This window comes from Leucoraja erinacea, chromosome 1, assembly GCF_028641065.1.
Source record: "Leucoraja erinacea ecotype New England chromosome 1, Leri_hhj_1, whole genome shotgun sequence".
NCBI classification, from domain to species: Eukaryota; Metazoa; Chordata; class Chondrichthyes; order Rajiformes; family Rajidae; genus Leucoraja; species Leucoraja erinaceus.
Genome location: NC_073377.1, coordinates 137,381,692 through 137,401,996, shown reverse-complemented (window position 1 = coordinate 137,401,996; position 20,305 = coordinate 137,381,692). Strand labels below are relative to the sequence as shown.

The 20,305-nt window shown below is 45.8% G+C and overlaps 1 protein-coding gene across 1 annotated transcript in view; it reads left to right on the top strand.

Annotated features, from left to right (window-relative positions):
* The window catches only part of abcg2a (ATP-binding cassette, sub-family G (WHITE), member 2a), a 138,524-nt gene that overhangs the window by 88,136 nt on the left and 30,083 nt on the right, over nucleotides 1–20,305 (top strand). The window contains exon 11 of the mRNA XM_055635188.1: nucleotides 19,582–19,664. Coding sequence (XP_055491163.1) covers nucleotides 19,582–19,664 — 83 coding nt within the window. The remainder of the gene's footprint in view (nucleotides 1–19,581; nucleotides 19,665–20,305) is intronic.

Genomic DNA, 20,305 nt, shown 5'->3' with positions numbered 1-20,305 from the left:
AAAAGCTCTTCTTCAAAAGAGACCACTCTATGTCTTTGTGGAGTGTTGGTCAAGTGGCTGCTTTGCGCTGAACGCTGTCAGATTTCGTATTTGACATCATTAAAGCGGCTGATCTAATGCAGATTTGGGCATTTCCTTTCTACACACTTTTCACGTGAGATATCTTGTGTTGTAATTCCTAGTTGCCGCCACAGATGTTCTATTTCAGAAACTAGACAAAAATGCTGGAGAAACTCAGCGGGTGAGGCAGCATCTATGGAGCGAAGGTATAGATGATGTTTCGGGTCGAGACCCTTCTTCAGGTTCGAAACGTCACCTATTCCTTCGCTCCATAGATGCTGCCTCACCCGCTGAGTTTCTCCAGCATTTTTGTCAACCTTCGATTTTTCCAGCGTCTGCAGTTCTTTCTTAAACATTCTATGTGAGTTGAATTTGTCATTGAGGTAGAAAGCCGAAGTGTCACGTGTTGGTTTACCTTGTGGTGGTGTTTTAACCAGGTTGGAACTCCATTCATCCGGGGCGTGTCGGGCGGAGAGAGGAAGAGGACTAACATTGGACTGGAGCTGATCATTGATCCATCCGTCTTGTTCTTGGATGAACCCACCACCGGGCTGGATGCCAGCACGGCCCTCGCTGTCCTGATGCTGCTGCAAAGGTGCTCTCAGTTTGTCTCATTGCTTAAATACAACATGGAGCAGTATGGCAGGTGACAGGCCCTGTGGCCCACAGTGTCCATGCAATACGATCAGTTTTATTCGTCACTTAAACGTGATATGAATTTGCCAGCAGCGGTACAATGAAAAAGAACACACAAATCACAATCAAAATTTAACACAAACATCCACCACAACATTCATCACTGTGGTGGAAGGCACAAAATTTGGCCAGTCCTCCATTTTCCCCCGTGGTCGGGACCACAACCCTCCACAGCCACCGCTGTGGGCATCCACATGAGTGAAAGTCAAGGTAAGTCCTGAAACGGTGCCTCCCCCACCAGAGACCGCGGCTTCAGGTTGGTGTAGGCCGCAGGCCGGCGGTCGAAGATTTAAAGTTCCCGCCGCGCCGCAGCCAGAAGCTGATGCCAGATTAAACCAATCTGCCTGCACATCATCCATATCCCTCCATTCCCTACATATCCAAGTGCCTATCTAAAAGCATCTTAAACACCACTACTTACTAAACATTGCTGTAGAAAGCATTTAATCAGGATGCATCACAGCTTGGTTTGGGAACAGCTCCATCCAAGGCCGCAAGAAATTGCAGAATTGTGGACGCAGCCCAGACCATCACACAAACCAACCTCCCATCGACTCCATCCACCTTCACGCTGCCTCGGCAAGACCAGCAACATAATCAAGGACCAGTCTCACCCCGCTCACTCCCTCTTCTTCCCTCTCCTATCAGGCAAGAAGTACAGAAGTGTGAAAACGCACACCTCCAGATTCAGGGACAGTTTCTTCCCAGCTGTTATCAGGCAACTGAACCATCCTATCACCAACTAGAGAGCGGTCCTGACCTCCCATCTACCTCATTGGAAACCCTAAGACTATCTTTAATCGGACTTTACTGGACTTTCTCTTGCACTAAACGTTATTCCCTTTATCATGTATCTGTACACTGTGAGTGGCTTGTTTGTAATCATGTCTTTTCTTATGCTGACTGGTTAGCACACAACAAAAGTGCCTCGGTAAAAGGGACGATAAGCTAAACTCAACTATTGTATCTGCCTTCCCCAACACCCCTAGCAGCATGTTCCCAGGTATCCATCACCTTGTGTAAAAAAAACTGGCCACACACATCTCCTTTAAATTCAGCCCATCTTACCTCCAGAGCATGGCCTCTTTGGCATTTACATAGTCAGAAATCTTTTGCTCTTTACCGGATGCTGCAAAGACCATCCTCTCTACAATTTCCTTCCTTCCTGCTTTCAAGAGAGAGCTAGATAGGGCTCACAAAAATAGCGGAGTTGGGATATGGGGAGAAGGCAGGAACGGGGTACTGATTGGGGATGATCAGCCAAGATCACATTGAATGGCAGTGCTGGCTCGAAGGGCCAAATGGCCTACTCCTGCACCTATTGTCTATTGTCTATTAAATGTTGGGATAGTCCCAGCCTCTGGCAGCTTGTTCCATACACCAACCGCCCTTTGTGTGAAAAAGTTACCCCTCAGATTCCTATTAAAGCTTTTCCCCTTCACCTTAAACCTATGTCCTCTGGTCCTCGATTCCCCTACTCTGGGCAAGAGACTCTGTGCATCTACTCGATCTATTCCTCTCATGACTTTGTGCACCTTTATAAGATCACCCCTTATCCCCCTGCGCTCCAAGGAATAGTCTCAGCCTACTCAACCTCTCCCTGTCGCTCACACCCTCTAGTCCTGGCAACATCCTCGTGAATATTTTCTGTACATTTTTCAGCTTAAGATTTGTAGATACTGCTCATTGTTGTGGAGGGATAAGAACTGATGGTGTTCACTTTTGACTTTTCCCAGGATGTCAAATCAAGGTAGAACCATTATCTTCTCAATTCATCAGCCAAGATATGCTATCTTTAAGCTGTTTGGCAGTTTGACACTTCTTGCCAAAGGGAAACTGGTTTTCCATGGTCCCTCCAGAGAGGCACTGAGTTATTTTGCTTCAATTGGTGAGTTGTTTACTCGGTATTTTGTTGCTGAGATTTGACTTGAAAGGGCAGATACTTTAGACTTTTAGATTAGAGATACAGCCTTGAAACAGGCCCGTGATCACCCCGTACACTAGCGCTATTCTACACACTAGGGACAATTTACAATTTATAGAAGCCATTTAACCTACAATCCTGCACGTCTCTGGAGTGTGGGAGGAAACCGGAGCACCCGGAGAAAACCCACGTGATCACGGGGAGAACGTACAAACTCCGTTCAGACAGCACCCGTAGTCGGGATGGAACCCGGGTCTCTGGCGATGTAAGGCAGCAACTCTACTGCTGCGCCACCGTGCTGCCCCAAACTTATTCAAACAAATGGCATCTCACTGGAAACACAGGAGACTGCACATGCTGGAATCTTGAGCAAAACACAGAATGCAGGAGAAACTCAGCAGGGCAGACAGCATCTGCTGAGGGAATGGACAGGCGACGTCTCAGGTCGGGACTCTTCTTCTAAAGCTGGAAAGGAGAGGTGGGGGTGGGACAAATAGGTAGATGCAGGTGGGGGGGGGGGGGGGGGGGGCGGTGATTGGCAGATGTGTGGAGTAAAGGAAGAAGCCTAGAGGTGACATAGAGACAAAATAAATGAGCAAAGAGGAGTGAAATATAAAACCATGGCAGGGATATGGGTGGAAGGGGCTTGAGTGGGGGGGAAGGGACAAACCAATCAGTCTATAGAAGGCGTGGCTTTGCTCCGGGTGCTCCGGTTTCCTCCAAAGACGTGCAGGTTTGTAGGTTAAATGGCCTCTATAAGTTGTAAATTGTCCCGAGGGAGTAGGATAGCGCTAAAGTCTTCCAGCACTTTGGGTTTTGCTCAAGATTCCAGCATCTGCAGTTCCTTGTGTCCCCAGCAATCTGTAGAAATCCTGTGGATTAAAATTCACCAGTGATTTGATGGTTCACAGGTCTATAAGTAATTGGAAAATAGTAATTGCCTTACATTTTCTAGTCAGATTAAACAAAGTTTTATTTTCTGGGTTAATATTTTATTTTATTATTCCCATTGCAATATTAAACAGGATACTCCTGAGAAGTTAATAACTAAGCTGAATTTTAAATTGGTAATTAAAATGTTTTTAATTAATCATTTTTATTACCAGGTTACATGTTATTAATTTTGTATTATTTTATTCTTATCAATTAATAATTAATTGATTGATGCAATGAATTGAGTAATAAACGTAATAAATTAGTTAAAAAATGAATTGATTATTCAAGTAATTAATAAATATTAATAAAATATTAACTCATTTTATTGATATTTATATTGGGCTCTTTTATCAGTGATGACAATAGACAACAGGTGCAGGAGTAGGCCATTCGGCCCTTCGAGCCAGCACCGCCATTCAATGTGATCATGGCTAATCATCCCCAATCAGTACCCCGTTCCTGCCTTCTCCCCATATCCCCTGACCCCGCTATCTTTAAGAGCTCTATCTAGCTCTCTCTTGAAAGCATCCAGAGAACCTGCCTCCACCGACCTCTGAGGCAGAGAATTCCACAAACTCACAACTCTCTGTGAGAAAAAGTGTTTCCTCGTCTCTGTTCTACATGGCTTACTCCTTATTCTTAAATTGTGGCCCCTGGTTCTGGACTCCCCCAACATCGGGAACATGTTTCCTGCCTCTAGCGTGTCCAAACCCTTAACAATCTTATATGTTTCAATGAGATATCCTCTCATCCTTCTAAACTCCAGAGTGTACAAGCTGCTCCATTCTCTCAGCATATGACAGTCGTGCCATCCCGGGAATTAACCTAATTTTATTATTAATGGGGAAATATATCGAGATTGATCCCTGGGATGGCGGGACTGTCATATGATGAAAGATTGAAAAGACAAGGCTTGTATTTACTGAAGTTTAGAAGGATGAGGGGGTATCTTATAGAAACGTATAAAATTATGAAAGGACTGGACAAGCTACATGCAGGAAAAATGTTCCCAATGTTGGGCGAGTCCAGAACCAGGGGTCACTGTCTTAGAATAAAGGGGAGGCCATTTAAGACTGAGGTGAGAAAAAACTTTTTCACCCAGAGAGTTGTGAATTTGTGGAATTCCCTGCCACAGAGGGCAGTGGAGGCCAAATCACTGGTTGGATTTAAGAGAGAGTTAGATAGAGGTCTAGGGGCTAGTTGAATCAAGGGATATGGGGAGAAGGCAGGCACAGGTTATTGATTGGGGACGATCAGCCATGATCACAACGAAAGGCGGTGCTGGCTCAAAGGGCCGAATGGCCTCCTCCTGCACCTATTTTCTATGTTTCTATAAATTGCTGTCAGTGTTCTAGTCAGATTGAATTAACAGTTTTGAACATAATTAACTGCTATATTTAAGAGGGAGTTAGATGTGGCCCTTGTGGCTAAAGGGATCAGGGGGTATGGAGAGAAGGCAGGTACAGGATACTGAGTTGGATGATCAGCCATGATCATATTAAATGGCGGTGCAGGCTCGAAGGGCCGAAAGGCCTACTCCTGCACCTATTTTCTATGTTTCTATTTTCTGAGTTAATATTTTGTCTTGTTTTATTATCCCTTTGGTCAACAGGATACACATGTGAAGCTTTTAACAACCCAGCTGATTTTTTCCTGGACATCATCAATGGAGACTCAACTGCGGTGAACATGCAGAAAGTGATGGAGATGGATGCAGGTATACACTGTGCCACACAGCGCAGTTTAAACATTAATAGCTCGTAGTTGAAGGTTCAATTTCCTCCCCCCCACTCAGCAGATGTTAAACGCTGCTTTTTCCCATGTCCAATTGTTGTACTTTGGAAGACAGTTCCCGCCGACAAGAAAAATGAACAAACCAGCAAGGTGGGCTGACAAACCAGCCTAGGAGCTGGCCCTTCGGCCCACAATGTCCCTGCAGAACATGATGCCAAGTTAAACTAATAAAACTAATTAAACCAATGATGCCAACTTAATGATGCCAAGTTAAACTAATCTCACGTATGGACATGTGATCCATATCATAATCATGATCATAATCATATTTTATTAGCCAAGTATGTTTTGCAACATACGAGGAATTTCATTTAACCATATCACATATAACATATTATTACAGCAAAAAAAACAAATTTTTTTTTTCCCCTTAGTCCCACAGCCTGACCCTCCTCCTCTCATCCATATTCCTATCCAATTTCTTTTTAAATGTGAACCTGCGGGAAGGCGAAATACTAAACTTCTGTCCCTAAATCTGAAGTCATGTCCCTTCTTTGAATCTTCCCTCTTGTCCACATCAACTCTGTCTATTCCCTCTCATCATTTTGAAGACCTCTATCAGGTCCCCCCTTAACCTTCTGCGCTCCAGAGAATAAAGACCTAACTTATTCAACCTATCTCTGTAACTTAGTTGTTGAAACCCAGGCAACATTCTAGTAAATCTCCTCTGTACTCTCTCTATTTTGTTGACTCTATTTGTCACACAGTATTACCAAACAAAACACAGTGACTCCTCCACATTCCTCACTGAGATGGAAGGCGAAAACAACTTCAATCTCTTCCCTTCTTTGTTCTCCCGTGGTCGGGGGCATCGAGCCCCCCGTTGGGGGATGTCGTAGCTTTCCGTGCGTCGGGCGCGATCTACTTCCGTGCCGGGGTCTGGGTCGGGGCTGGACGAAACCTTCCACGTCGTTTGGAGCTTCCCGACATCGGTCTACACCCGAGACTGCAAGCTCCTTGATGGTGAAATCTGCAGGCTGTGGTTGGAGAATCGATCCCAGGCAAGGGATCAGCTCCGGTGATAAGTCCACGGCCCCGCAGTGGGGCTCAAAGTCAGTCCCGAGCAAGCCCTCCAGCTCCATGATGTTAGGCCGCAGAGCGACCGGAGATACGATCCGGAAAACAATCGCATCTCCGGCAAGAAACAGATTGAAAAAAAAATGCCCTGACAGACTGTTGGCGAGGCTGGCAATCGTGCAGTGCCCCCTGGTGGCAACCCCTACATTCCCTGCATATCCATAAGCCTCTTAAATGCCACTCAACCATCACCCCTGGCAACTCGTTCCAGGCACCCACTACCCTCTGTATAAAAAGAAAACTTGCCCCGCACATCCGCTTTAAACCTGCCCCTCTCATCTTAAAGTTATCTAGTCTGTGAAATTTCTACCCTCGGGGGAGAAAGGTTGTGACTGTCCACCCTATCTATGCCTCTCATCATTTTATATACCTCTATCAGGTCTCCCCTCAACCTGTGGCGCCCAGAGAAAACAATCCAAGTGTGTCCAACCTCTCCCTGTAGCTGAAACCCTCTAATTATCCAGGCAGCGTTCTGGTAAACCTCTCTCCACCCTATCTAAAGCCTCCACATCCTTCCTGTTCGGAGGCGACCAGAACTTCACGCAATACTCCAAATACGGCCAAACCAAAGTCCTATAGAGCTGTAGCCTGATTTCCTGAGTCTTAAACTTAAAATCCCACAAACTATACATTGTTCCAACACAGCTTTACTGAAATCTGGAGGCACATCCATCCCAAGATGCATCCATGTCATTAGATTTAAGAGAGAGTTAGATAGAGCTCGAGGGGCTAGTGGAATCAAGGGATATGGGGAGAAGGCAGGCACGGGTTATTGATTGGGACATTTTCTATGTTTCTAGATGGTGGAAATTCTCCATGGTTTCAAGATTTAACAAATGATGTATTCATGGGATTACACGTATCTCTGCCCATATTTACTTGCCCCAGGTGATGGTAGATGCTTTTCAATTTGGAGGCTTGTGGCTAGTGGTGTACTGCAGGGTGCTGTCTGTGTGGAGTTTGCATGTTATCACTGTGACCAGCTGGGTTTCCTCCAGGTGCTCTGGTTTCCTCCAGCACTGAGTTTGGCTGAAGGGCCTGTTTCCATGCTGTATGATTCTGACTCTATCGCCACTTTGCTGATGTGCTGTGTGTGTAGTGTCACCTATGGCCAAGCAGGGCAAGAACTGCAGGTTTTATTCTCTAAAGATACCAGTGAGCAACTTTAGTTTAGTTTCACTTGGTCTGCATGTGGAATGAATGGATGAAAGATGTGGCCCACCGTCCACGCTGACCATTGTTCACCCGTTCACACTAGTTCTATGTCACCCCATTCCCTGCACACTAGGGGGCAATCTACAGAGACTGATTAACCTTCAAACCCACACACTTTAGGATGTGGGAGGAAACCGGAGCACATGGAGGAAACCAACACAGTCACGGGGAAAACATGCAAACTCGCGGGTTTTCTCCGAGATCTTCGGTTTTCTCCCACACACTACAACACGTGCAGGTTTGTAGGTTAATTGGCTTGGTATAAATGTAGATTTCCCCTAGTGTGCGTAGGGCAGTGTTCGTTTGCGGGGATCACTGGTTGGTGCCCATTACTCTTTGACATTTCCACCCTGGGAAAATGTGTCTGACTGTCTGATACTGACTGTCTACCCTATCTCTGCCTCTCATCATTTTATACACTTCTATCAGGTCTCCCCTCAACCTCTGGCGTTCCAGAGAAAACAATCTAAGTATGACCCTGTAGCTGATACTCTCTAAACCAGGTATCATTGTGATAAACCCCTCCTAGTTACCTATGCCTCTCATAATTTTGTAAACTTCTCCCAATGTACAAGTTTATGAACCTCACCAAATACTGTATGTCCATTATTGGACTTTTCTGTTAAGCGGCATTCAGTCCGTTGGCTTGTGGGCGACGCCGCCTTTTGGGTAGGTGGCGTTTCGGCAGAGCGGCCATTCGGTGAGTTTGCTTTAAGGTGACGTAGCCTTTCGGTTAGTTGGCTTTTAGGCGTCCCGCCCTTTCGGTTAGTTTGGATTTAGGCGTCTCACCCTTTCGGTTAGTTGGCGTTTCGGCTTTGTTTCTATTCGGTTATTTGCCGTTTTGGCTTTGTTTCTATTCGGTTATTTGGCTTCCACTTCTTTGCTTCGGCTTCTCATCCATCGGCGCCACATCCGGGTACCGAGTTACAGAGTTGTCGATACTCCAAACTCAAATGTGGAGTGTTGCGTGCAGTTCTGGTCGCCCCATTACAGGAAGGGTGTCGGGGCTATGGAGAAGGTGCAGAGGAGGTTTACCAGAGTGATGCCTGGATTAGAGAAGGTTTCAGCTACAGGGAAAGGTCTGATAAACTTGGAAGAGCACCAAGTGTTGGAGTAACTCAGCAAGTCATGCAACATCCATGGAGAAAGTGGATAGGTGATGTTTCAGGTCGAGACTCTCCTTCAAACTTGGGTTGTTTTCTCTGGAATGTTGCTGGTTGAGAGGATTCTTGACAGAGGTATATACAGTTAAGGGGCTGTCCCACTGCGGCGACCTAATCCGCCAGTTCAGAAGAGTGTCTTCGACCTTCAAGCTCGAGGGCACTCGCCTGGAAAACCTTGAGCTGGATCGACCGTCAGCGATGAAACCACGAGCTGCATCAACCATCTGCACACACACACACACACACACACACACACACACACACACACACACACACACACACACACACACACACACACACACACACACACACACACACACACACACACACACACACACACACACACACACACACACACACACACACACACACACACACGCGCGCACACACACACACACATACACACACACGCACGCACGCACACGTCTGAAATTCACACCCACGATGACACACAAGGTAAAAGACGGCGGCACAGTGTACACACAAGTCCTTTAGAGAGTGCACACAGGGGAGGACACACAGCTGTCTGGAGAACGATGGGAGAAAAAAGGGGGGGGTGGATAAGTCCTTAGAGAGCGCAGAGGGGAGAGAAGGGGGAGACTGGAGTGGAGACACTTTTTAAGAAGCCAGACAACTTATAATAAAGTTTAGCGGGCATTAACCTATCGGTCGGTTTTCCTGGTCCTGAAAACTCCAATGAGCCAACTAAAATGACCGGTCAGCGAAGGAGATTGCCTACGGCTGCCCTCGACTGCCTGTAACTACATAGCGACCCCACTCCACTGAACTACGAGTTAAAAAGAACCATGCTGACAAATTTATACCCGTCGAAAATATTTCAACATGCTGAAACATTTGCCGCAACCTAGCTGAGGCCGTTAGTACGCGGGAACTTCCCTCGAGCATGAAGGAGAGTTCCAGTGACCTCATAGGACCTCCTAGGACCACGTGTCGACCATACTGCTCTCTAAACTTGCAGATTAGATCGCCACAGTGGGACAGCCCTTTTATGAGAGGCACAGATAGGGTAGACAGTCAGAAGCTTCTTCCCAGGATGGAAATGCCTAACACTAGAGGACATGGCTATAAGGCGAGAGGGGCTAAGTTTAATGGGCGAGTTTTTTATACAGTGGGTGATTGGTGCCTGGAATGCATGGTCAGGGCTGGTGGTGGAGGCAGATACCACAGTGGTGTTGAAGAGGCTTTTAGACAGGCACATGGAAGCGCTGGGAATGGCGGGATAAGGATCATGTAGATGCAAATCAGATCAGTTTAACTTCCATTCTGATGTCGGCTCCCAACACGAGACGCCACCTGCCTGTACTCGCTGGAGTTTTCGAAGGATGAGGGGACACCTCATTGAAACTTATCAAATAAAGTAGGTATGTTACAACACCTACCTTCAGCGGCGCTGCAAACTGTCACTGTGCGCGACTTTGGCGCCTTTGAGAGGGGGGTGGGTTTAAAATGCGGTTTTTTTTCCAGCCTGTTGAAATCGATTTTTGTCAGGCTGTTTAGCTGCTGAAGAATAATCACTCCGACATCGGTTTTATTTAGTATTTTTTAAACTGCACTGGATATTTTAAGAGCAGGAGTAATTTAAAAATCAACTTCTAAAACCGTCAACACCGACAATGGGGATGGATTTTACGTACGGAACAGGTAAAGGAAAGCCGTTTACTTTACATATAAGCGTGCTTCTTAGGATCCCTTTAATCAACATTTTACGTTGCAACCAGGTGATTTAGGACCCATATGAACCGGCAGTATTTTACCTGCCGATATGGGGTTTAAGTTCACTGCTTCCGCAACGTTCCAAACGATCGCATTCCACAAAATCCCACTAACAAGATGATTAAAATGACCATTAATTTACGGGAATTAAACACATTCCTTCCATTTGGCCTATAAATTCATGACAATGAGATTTAAAAATCATGTTATATTGTGAATTCTTGTGTGAATGTTATTTGGACACTTAGGCTATTTAAAAATGTTAACCTTTTCTTTAAAAATTAATAGATGTTTAGATCTAGTAATTGCATTTTGTAATTAGCTACAATTAGGTAATTAACTAATTATATGCTTTAATTTCAGGTGATCCAAGTAAGATTGTTTCATATTTGTTTCAGAATGCTTCAATCTATATTAACTGAACATTTCATTTAGTTTTCTTAATTTTTAAGAAAGTTATGCGCTTTTGACTGTCCTTGATCACAGCTTTTTGAGTTAAGAATGGAAAAGCAATAGGGAACAAGATGCTAATTTCTGAGTATGAAAATGCCATAACTTTTTTAATACTGAAGATATGAAAGTGAATTAGGTGTCAAATTAAACTTATTTTTATGCTTTATCTGATGGGATAAATTGCAGCTAAATAAAGAAAGGCCTGGATAGAGTGGATGTGGCGATTATGACGTGACAGAGTCCAGGATCAAGAGTGCAGAGAGTCTAGGACCAGAGGCCACTGCCTCACAATAAAAGGATGTATCTTTCGAAAGGATATATGAGGAGGAATCTATTTCGTCAGAGGGTGGCGAATCAGTGGAATTCATTGCCTCAAACGGCTGTGGAGGCCAAGTCAGTAGATATTTTTAAGGTGAAGATTGACGGGTTCTTGATTACTAGGGATGTCAGGGTTTATGGGGAGAAGGCACGAGAATCGGGTTGAGAGGGAAACATAGAAAATAGAAACATATTAGATCAATATGATCATGGCTGATCATCCAACTCAGTATCCCGTACCTGAATACCCCCTGATGCCCTTAGCCATAAGGGCCACATCTAATTCCCTCTTAAATATAGCCAATGAACTGGCCTCAATTACCCTCTGTGGCAGAGAGTTCCAGAGATTCACCACTCTCTGCGTGAAAAAAGTTCTTCTCATCTCGGTTTTAAAGGATTTCCCCTTTATCCTTAAGCTGTGACCCCTTGTCCTGGACTTCCCTAACATCGGGAACAATCTTCCTTCATGAAAGATACATCCATGATTGAATGGCGCAGTAGACTTGATGGGCCGAATGGCCTAACTCTGCTCCTAGAACTTATGAACTATCCATGTTCTCCAGAGATGCTGCCTGACCCGCTGAGTTACTCGAGCACTCTGTGTCCTCTAGAGTTCTGTTTATGGATCAGGATAATGCAACTCAAATGTCTATGTTTGCTTCTTGCAGAATGTTGTGTTTAAGAAGGTTTGGATTTTGAACAACAAAAACTATTTAATTTTTTTCTCCCGTCAAAGAAATGGTTCTGGGTGAAACCGATTCAAGTAGGGAAAATCCGATAGCAGAGAACCTGGAGGAGGAGTTTCACAAATCCAGCTACTACAGGGAGATGATGTCCACATTAAAGAACATTTCTCAAGAAGATCTTGGAGAGGCTGATTTGGTTTCTAGAAAGATCACTTACGCAACTTCATTCTTCCACCAATTGAAGTGGGTGACCAGGAGATCATACAAAAACCTCCTCAGGAATCCTCAGGCCTCCATTTTTCAGGTAAGGTTGAAAGTCCATGCTGCTAAATGGTCTGGCATCATGTATAAAATCATGAGAGGAATAGACTGGGTAGATTTAGTTTAGTTTCATTGAGAGGTACAGGGCGGAAGCAGGCTCTTCGGCCCACCGAGTTCACGCCGACCAGCATAGTGACATTATCCTACACACACGAGGGACAATTTGCACTTACACCAAGCCAATTAATCTGCAAACCTGCACGTCTTTGGAGTGTGGGAGGAAACCGAAGGTCTCGGAGAAAACCCACGCGGTCATGGGGAGAAGGTACAAACTCCGTACAGACAACACCCGTAGTTGGGATGGAACCCGGATCCCTGGCGCTGCAAGCGCTGTAAGGCAGCAACTCTACCGCTGTGCCACCGTGTCACCCCACGCCCAGAGTAGGTGAATCGCGGACCAGAGGACATAGGTTGAAAGTGCCGGGGAAATTATTTCATAGGAATTTGAGGGGAGACTTTTTCACACATAGCGTGGTTGGTGTATGGGACTGGCTGCCAGAGGAGGGGCGCAAACAGGACTACTAGCTGGAGAAACTCCAGCGGGTGTTTATGGGCCGAAACCCTTCTTCTTGACCTTCGATTCTGGGACACTATTGAGATGGGACATGTTGATCTGCATTGGTGAGCTGTGCTGTCGGGCCTGTTACCTTGCGGAATTACAGCGTTTAACAGACTTTCCGGCTTTTTATTCTGCCAAAATGATGGTTAAAGAGCTGCACAACAGGCCCTTCGGCCCACCTTGTTCATGCTGACCAAGATTTTGTTGTGATTATCCCAACGTTTAAGAAACAGTTAGACAGGTACATGGATAAGACAGGTTTGGAGGGATATGGACCAAATGCAGGCAAGGGGGACTAGTGCAGCTGGGACATTGTGAGTCAGTGTGGGCAAGTTGGGCTGAAGGGCCTGTTTCCACACTGTATCACTCTATGACTCTAGCAGAGCTACCAAGTAGTACAGATTTTACGTATTTTGTACGGAAATGCGATAAGAATACGATGTACGATTTTCCTTTGTTAAATATGGATTTTTGTTAAAAATCAGTCCGACTTCATGTTTCATCCTGCTGCTTCATCTTGCGTATGGTGTGCACAGCCTAAAGTTGTAGGACAACTTGTTCTATTTGATCTAATTTGATTGTGCACACCAGGTTGATTGCATTTGTCAAAACAGGGCGGACCACCTGAAGGTTACCTCTAAAAGTGATAGCACATTAAATCTATTAGTATTTTAAATTTCAATATCTGGATGATTAGTTTTGTAAGCCTTGATCTGCCTGTCCCGCTCCAGGTTTAAACAGTGCTGTCAGTTTAGCACGTGGGAATTTAAACAAAGAGCTGTCGGCTACAGCTCTATGGGTTTTAAATATAGCACTACCGGCTGGAGCACTATGTGCTTCACACATAGCGCTATGGCCACAGCGCTATGTGTCACTGTTCGGGGAGGGAGAGAGAGAGAAGGAGAGAGGGAGAAGGAGAGAAGGAGAAGGAGAGGGAGAAGGAGAGAGGGAGGGATGGAATAAGAGAGGGGAGAGAGAAAAAGTGGTGAGAGGGAGGGAGGAGGAGGGAAGGGTGGGAGGGAAAGACGGAGGGAGAGGGAGGGAAAAAAGAGGAGGAGGGAGGGAAAGAGAGGAAGGAGGGAGAGAGAGCGAGGGAGGGAGAGTGAGGCTTCCAAAATGGCTTCTACATCATCACCTGGTGCTAAAAGCAGGAAGCAGCCGTTCAAACAGCCGTATGCAAAGAGATGGCTATGAATGCACTGTCAAGTAAGGTGCGTAGAAGACATGTCAATTGGTAGCAAAGTTATGCATTCTTGTACTTATGGATATTACCGCGCATAAAAAACATTTTTTTCAGCAAAATGGCACCGCGTAAAAATACTGATTTCCTCAGCAAAATACTGATTTTCAGGTACTGGAATACTGAAATGCTCTGACAAAACTTGGCAGCTCTGCTCTAGTGTAGCTGGAACATTGTTGGCCTGTGTGGGCAAGTTGGGCCTAAGAGCCAGCTTCCACAATGTATTACTCGATGTCATTATCAGTGTGGTACGAGGCAGATGTAGCTGTTTTGGATGCTACGTCTTAATTTAGTTTTGTGCTACAGCATGGAAACAGCCGTTTCGGCTCACAAGTGTCCACACAGACCATTCATCACCCGGTCATGGGCTGAAATCCCGGGGAGGGGGGGCAGGGGACGCACGTACCCCCCCATGTTTTGTAATCCGAATTTTGAAACTCGGTGAATACATTTTTTAAAAAACTCTGCTTTCTGCAAGACAGTGGGGGTGGGACAGATGATCGAGGGCTCCAATTGGACGAGAGAGACGTTGGTCAGCAGACAAGGGGGGGTGGGTTGATGATTCAGCGTGATGATTGCTGGAGGGAGGAAGTTCTCCAGAGTTGACCCACTGAGTTACTCCAGCACTCTGTGTCCATGTTCTCCAGAGATGCTGCCTGACCCACTGAGTTACTCCTAAATATTTTTCTTGTGATGGAACCTTTGGCCCAGCTCGTCCATACTGACAGAGATGCCCGCATTTGGCCCATATCCATCCAAACTGCTGCTTCTCAACTTTGGCCGTTCCTCAGAACTAGGCCGGGAAAGAATGTGTCGGGGTCCCAAAAAACGTCTTAAAAAAGTATGTGGAATTCTAGCAAAATCATGAGTAGGAGTAGAATTAGGCCATTCGGCCCATCAAGTCTACTCCTCTACTTGGCTGATCTATCTCTCCCTCCTAACCCCATTTTCCTGCCTTCTCCCCATAACCTCGTACTAATCAAAAATATATCTATTTATGCCTTAAAAAAATATCCACTGACTTGGCCTCCACAGCCTCTGTGGCAAAGAATTCCACAGATTCACCACGCTCTAATTAAAACATTCTCCTTCCTAAAAGAACGTCCTTTAATTCTCAGGCTATGGCCTCTGGTCCTAGACTCTACCACTAGTGGAAACATCCTCTCCACATCCACTCTATCCAAGCATTTCTCTATTCTGTGCGTTTCAATGATGACCCCCCCCCCCCCACATTCTTCTAAACTCCAACAAGTACAGGCCCAGTGCCGACAAATGGTTTAAAATTAATGAAACAATTGATGCACAGCCTTGCATCTGTTGCACAAGTTTCAGCACACAATGGGCAGGTGATAATATTCAATGTTGTCACAATATTCTGCCAGTGACTCAAACAGTCAGACAGCCCTTGGGCCCAACTTGCCCACACGCAACCTCTCCCTGTAGCTCAGGCCCTCGAGCACAGGAACAGGCCCTTCGGCCCAACTTGCCCACCCCGACCAAGATGCCCCATCTACATTAGTCCCATCTGCCCGTGTTTGGCCCACATCCCTCTAAACCTGTCCTGGGCGGCAGTGTTAGCTGTGAGGAGGATGCTAGGAGACTGCAAGGTGACTTGGATAGGCTGGGTGAGTGGGCAAATGTTTGGCAGATGCAGTATAATGTGGATAAATGTGAGGTTACCCATTTTGGTGGCAAAACGGGAAAGCAGACTATTATCTAAATTTTGGCCGATTGGGAAAGGGGGAGATGCAGCGAGACCTGGGTGTCATGATACACCAGTCATTGAAGGTAGGCATGCAGGTGCAGCAGGCAGTGAAGAAAGCGAATGGTATGTTAGCTTTTATTGCAAAAGGATTTGAGTATAGGAGCAGGGAGGTTCTACTGCAGTTGTACAGGGTCTTGGTGAGACCACACCTGGAGTATTGCGTACAGTTTTGGTCTCCAAATCTGAGGAAGTACATTATTGCCATAGAGGGAGTGCAGAGACGGTTCACCAGACTGATTCCTGGGATGTCAGGACTGTCTTATGAAAAAAGACTGGATAGACTTGGTTTATACTCTTTAGAATTTAGGAGATTGAGAGGGGATCTTATAGAAACTTACAAAATTCTTAAGGGGTTGGACACGCTAGATGCAGGAAGATTGTTCCCGATGTTAGGGAAGTCCAGGACAAGGGGTCACAGCTTAAGGATAAAGGGGAAATCCTTTAAAAACCGAGATGAGGAAGAACTTTTTTCACACAGAGAGTGGTGAATCTCTGGAACTCTCTGCCACAGAGGGTAGTTGAGGCCAGTTCATTGGCTATATTTAAGAGGGAGTGAGATGTGGCCCTTGTGGCTAAGGGGATCAGGGGGTATGGAGAGAAGGCAGGTGCGGGATACTGAGTTGGATGATCAGCCATGATCATATTGAATGGCGGTGCAGGTTCGAAGGGCCGAATGGCCTACTCCTGCACCTAATTTCTATGTTTCTATGTTTCTATCCATGTACCTGTCCAAATCCATTTGAAATGTTGTGACTCTGTGACTTAACTGAATCCATCCAAGTTTTTCTAAGCCCATGGACAAAGTTTCTTGGCGCTGGAGTAACTCAGCGGGTCATGCAGCATCTCTGGGGAAACCTAACTAAAATGTTTCCAAGACCTGAATAATTTCTGCAGAATTATCAATTCATCTACCATCCTTTCTTAAAATATCGGCCTAAAAAATCTGAGTCCAAAAGTTGAAACAAGGAAGAGCAGATGCTGGTTTACAAGAAAAAAGGCACAAAATACTGGAGTGACTCAACGAATCAGGCAGCATCTCTGGAGAACATGGACAGGTTATGCTTCTGTCTGAAGCACAGTCCCGATCCAAAAGGTCACCTATCCATGTTCTCCAGAGATGCTGCCTGAACTGCAACTCGGAAAGTCTGATAAATTTTCGGCCGCGGACGAGAAAGGTCAGGAGCCACAATTTGAAGCCTTTCCTGACCATGTACCCGTCCAAATGTTGTTTAAACATTGTAATAGTCCCTGCCTCAACCACCTCCTCTGGCAGCTCGTTCCATACATTCCATACTGTGTGAAAAAGTTGCCCCACATATTCCTATTAAATTTTTCCCCCCTTCCCTTAAACCTATGTCCTCTAGTTCTTGATCCCACCAGCCTGGGTTAAAGACTCTGTGCATTCAGTAATTTATACATGTCTATAAAATAGTCCCTCAGGTTCCTGTGCTCCAAGGAATAAAGTCCTAGCCCGCCCAACCTCTTCCTAACACCTCACAAGGGTTAGACAATGTCCTGCACTAATTGCCCTTTGACAATAGACAATAGACAATAGACAATAGGTGATGGAGTAGGCCATTCGGCCCTTCGAGTCAGCACCACCATTCACTGTGATCATGGCTGATTATCCACAATCAGTACCCCGTTCCTACCTTCTCACCATATCCCCTGACTGCGCTATCTTTAAGAGCCCTATCTAACTCTCTCTAGAAATCATCCAGAGAACCGGCCTCCACCGCACACTGAGGCAGAGAATTCCACAGACTCACAACTCTCTGGCTGAAAAAGTGTTTCCTCATCTCCGTTCTAAATGGCTTACCCCTTATTATTAAACTGTTCCCCCTGATTCTGGACTCCCCCAACATCGGGAACATGTTTCCTGCCTCTAGCGTGTTCAAACCCTTAATAATCTTATATGTTTCAATTAGATCTCTCATCCTTCTAAATTCCAAAGTATACAAGCCCAGCCGTTCCATTCTATCAACATATGACAGACCCGCCATCCCGAGAATTAACCTTGTGAACCTACGCTGCACTCCCTCAATAGCAAGAACGTCCTTCCTTAAATTTGGAGACCAAAACTGCACACAATACTCCAGAATCCCTTGATGGTTCTGCTAGTTTAAATAATGGTAACCAGGTTACAGGTTATCGGAAGGTAATAGTTTGATTATGGGGTCTGCAGTGCCCAGAAAACGGGCAGTTTAAGCAAAACCGTATTCTGCTGGGCGGGGCTGGCATCGAGGTTCCCGGCGGCATTCATGTTCGGACCCGAAAAACGTTCGGATCGTCGGGGGTTACCAACGTAGGGGGACCAGGCAAGGTTGAGTTAAATATTCTCTATTAGCAAAATAAACTCAAAACCACTGCTCACCAAGTCTAGAACTAGCGATTACAGCTCCTGTCGATGCGAGGAGCGCTAGCTACTGTTTACTCTTCAAAAGCCCGTGAACGAACCCCCGGGTCACGTGTCAGACCCGACCAATGACGAGGGTTCTGAATTCCCAGTCCCATCACTAGGTGCCACTACAGGATGATGGTTGAGGGTGATTGGAATTCTGCAGCTGTCTTATGCCACCCATTATGTGGAAGGAAGACACTGGAATCAAAAGACAAAGTGCTGCAGGAACTCAGCAGTCAGGTGGCGTCAGAGTGCGATCAGTATTAGTTGTGCTGCTTACCGATCATCCTACCCAGGACTCGAGGCCTGAGCTACAGGGGGAGGGTGGGCAGTCTAGGAACTCTATTCCTTGGCGTGCAGGAGGATCAGGGATGATCTTATAGAGGAGTGTAAATTCATGAAAGGAACAGATAAGGTGAATGCACATTTTATCCAGCGTGGATGAATCAAGAACCAGAGGACATTAGAAACATAGAAACAGAGAAAAATAGACATTGGTTTAAGGTGAGAGGGGAAAGGCCATAAGAACCTGAAGGGCAACTTATTCATACAGAGGTTGGTGGGTGTATGGAACGATCTACCAGAGGAGGTAGTTAAGGCAGATGCAATAACAAACTTTTAAAACACATTTGGACAGGTACTGTACATGGATAGGACAGGTAGACACAAAATGCTGGAGTAACTCAGTGGGACAGGCCGCATCTCTGGAGAGAGGAATGGGCGACGTTTTGGGTCGAGAGCCTTCTTCAGACTGATATGAGGGGAGTAGGGGGTGACATAGATAGAATGTAGTCGGAGATAGTAAGACTGGTGAGAGAACTGGGATGGGGAGAGGATAGAGACAGAGGGAAAGCAAGGACTACTTGAAGTTAGAGGTCAATGTTCATACCGCTGGGATGCAAGCTGCCCAAGTGAAATATGAGGTGCTGTTCCTCCAATTTGAGCTGAGCTTCACTCTTTGGGACAGGTTTAGGGGGCTATGGGCCTAACATGGGAAAATGAGACTAGCTTAGCTGGTGCATCTCAGTTGGCATGGACGGGTTGGGCTGAAGGGCCTCTTTCCGTGCTGTATGACGAAGACAATGGAGCAGAAGGCAAACTGTGCCCTCGGAATGGTGTTAACCTACCAAGGAATCTCTGAAACAAGAGAGAAAATGTATTGACAAATGAGGAATGGAAAATCTAAGACCATCTTAAAACATTTCATTGATTATGATCTATTTTGCTCAATTTGATTAGGTGATGATTTCAATGGCCCTTGGATTGATTGTTGGAGCCATATTCTTTCAAGTGCAAAATAACCTGGCTGGAATTCAAAACAGGTTAGTCAAAGATTCTGTCACGTAATTGTAAAGTTTAAGACTGAGAAAAATATGATGTTTGCCTGTTGACAGCATTGCATTAAACATCGAGCACTTTAGTTATGTTTAGAGTTAAGGGGCTATCCCACTGCGGCGACCTAATCTGCGAGTTCACACGAGTTTGCCCTCTACTCAAACTCGCAGCACAGTCGACACGTGGTCCTAGGAAGTCTTGTGAGGTAGCTGGAACTCTCCTTCATGCTCGAGGAAAGTTCCCGCATACTCGCGGCCTCGGCTAGGTCACGGAAATATTTTCAGCATGTTGAAAAATTTTCCGCAAGTAAAAATTGGTCGGCATGGTTCTTTTTAACTCATAGTGCAGTGGAATGGGGTCGCTATGTAGTTCCAGGCAGTCGAGGGCAGCCGTAGGCGATCTCCTTCGCTGACCGGGCATTTTAATTGGCTCATTGTAGTGTCCAGGACTCAGGAAAACCGACCGGTAGGTATGTTAAATGCCCGCTAAACTTTATTATACATCTTAAAAGTGTGTCTCCCCACTTCTTCCCCCCCTTCTCCCCCCCCTCTTCCCCCCCCCTCCTCCCCCCCTCTCTCCCCCCCTCTCCTCTCCCCCCCTTCTCTCCCCCCCCCCATTCTCCCCTCCC